Consider the following 2,232-nt stretch of genomic DNA (forward strand, 5'->3'; position numbering starts at 1 on the left):
CAGGGTGACAGTGCTGGGACACACACCCCAGCAGGGAACAGCTGGGAAAATAATCAGGGACTGGGTGCCACCGTGCTGGGGGGACACACTCACACACAGACACACACTCTCTCACATGCATTCACACTCACGCACATATACACACTCACAAATGCACACATACACCCACATACAGATACACGTATACACACCCATATACTCACATGTATACACACACCCACACCTTCACATTTACACACACATTCTTGCACTCATACAGATGCTCACACATGCACACACATGGTTCAAGTATACACACATTCACACACTCATATGTTCACATATACACATTCACACATACATTCACACACTACCTCTTTCCCCTCTCTTTTCCCCCCCATATCCCTCTCGCCCCTGCTCTGTCTTCACTCTCCCAGCCTCCCAGTGCCCAGCTCTGAGTTGCACGAGCGTGCGCACGCGCGCGCGCACACACACACACGCACGCACACAATGTCACGGAGGCTGTCACGCCCCCTCCCCCTGAGTCCCTGGGTGACAGACTCACACTGCGGTGGGTGTGCAGAGCTCAGCATCAGGGGAGAGGAAGCAAACAGTGAGTGGGGAGGACCAGCGCGGGGGAGGGGGGAGGGAGTAGGAAGCCTGCCACCCCCAACCTGGCACACATCGCCAGGAACAGGTGCCCCCTCCCGACCTCCGACCTCCGATCCCACAAGAGTCTGGGGTCCATGTCTTGGCATGTCCTTGGATGGTGCTTCATTCCAGCTACCTGGTTTTGGTGTGGAGGAAACTGAGGCTCAGAGAGGGGAGGGCCCCTGCCAAAGGTCACACAGCCTTTGGAGGGCAGAGCAGAAGTTGAACTCAAGACTTGGGCCTCCCAGTTGGAAGGTCCCTCCAGCCCCAAGTCCCTGAGCCCGAGCTGCCAGCCTGGGAGGGGCCGGGAATGACGTCTTTCCTCACAAACCTGAAAAGCACGGCTTGGGCTCGCCCCCCCGCAGCTAGCCAGGGACGCCTTCCACCTGCACTGAGATCCCAAAGCCAGAACCTCCAGCCACACAGGGAGGGAGCCCGGAACCCCTCTGATGCCTGATGTCACCCCCTTCCCCAGGCCCTGTTGCTGGTGGTGGCCTTGGCAGGCCTGGGCTTGGGCCTGAGCCTCATTTTCATTGCTGTCTACCTCATCCGTTTCTGCTGCTGCCGGCCCCCAGAGCCGCCCGGGGCCAAGAGCCCTCCGCCTGGGGGAGGCTGTGTCACTTGGAGCTGCATTGCTGCCCTTCTCGTCGGCTGGTAATGGGGCCCCAGGGTGGGTGGACACTGGGGATGGGGCTCCCCAAGCTCTCTATCGATCAGTCTTCCTGGTGGTGTCCCAGCAGGGGAGAATTGCTCCCATTTGATGGATGGAGAAACCAAGGTCCAAGAGGAAAAGTGACTTCCCAAGGGCAGCAAGCCTGGCAGGATGGTCTAGGGGTTAAAGGCTGGGTAGTCAGACTGCCTGGGTTTGGTGGCTCTGCTGTGGAACAGCTGTGTGACCTAGGCGAGTGGTATAGTTTCTCCAGGCCTCGGTTTCCACATCTCTAAAATGGGCACTGTAGTCACACACACCCCTCCTGCTTGTGGTGCGATTAAATGAAATGTACAGTGCCTGGTTCACAGCTGGACTCCATAAATGTGAACTAGGGATGTCATTCATTAACTCATTCATTCATTCAGCAACTATTTCCTGAGTACCTACTATGTGCCTGGAAATACTGACTAAGCCAGACAAGGTCCCTGCCCTCATGAAGCTGACGTGTCCCGGTCAGGGACAGTAAAGGGATATTTACAATCCAGGAGCAGCCCTGAGCTGGTCTAACTCCTTCCCACGGTAACCCTGCTGGATTCAGAGTTGTCACAACCAGTTTTGAAAAGGGAGGCTCAGGGAGAGGCAACCTTTCGAGGCCAGGTGGGCCAAGAGGAGATTCAGACCCCAAAACCCCTAGGAGCCCAGGGGCCACCTTCTGGGACACCCTCAGGGGTGGGAGGAGCAGGGCACGTGGGGACGCGCCATTTACCAGGAGCCAGCTCTGGGCGCAGCCCCTCCCCGGCAGGGCAGCACCCACCCCTCAGGGCAGATCTGGGCGCCCAGGACTTGTCCCCGACCTGGGGCTTGGGGGCGGGGAGGGCGGCAGCGGCCGGAAGGCCGCTAGTCCCACCCCACCCCACCCCCGCCAGACTGGGCCGCGCCACCGCGGGGAG

At 58.8% G+C, this 2,232-nt stretch overlaps 1 protein-coding gene across 2 annotated transcripts in view; it reads left to right on the plus strand.

Annotated features, from left to right (window-relative positions):
• TTYH1 (tweety family member 1) overlaps positions 1 to 2,232 on the plus strand; it is a 14,009-nt gene that overhangs the window by 1,458 nt on the left and 10,319 nt on the right. For both annotated transcript variants that reach the window (XM_007468033.1, XM_007468034.1), the window contains exon 2: positions 1,106 to 1,284. In XM_007468033.1, the coding sequence (XP_007468095.1) occupies positions 1,106 to 1,284 (179 nt within the window). The remainder of the gene's footprint in view (positions 1 to 1,105; positions 1,285 to 2,232) is intronic.

The sequence above is a fragment of the Lipotes vexillifer genome, unplaced genomic scaffold (assembly GCF_000442215.2).
Source record: "Lipotes vexillifer unplaced genomic scaffold, Lipotes_vexillifer_v1.1 scaffold1223, whole genome shotgun sequence".
NCBI lineage: Eukaryota > Metazoa > Chordata > Mammalia > Artiodactyla > Lipotidae > Lipotes > Lipotes vexillifer.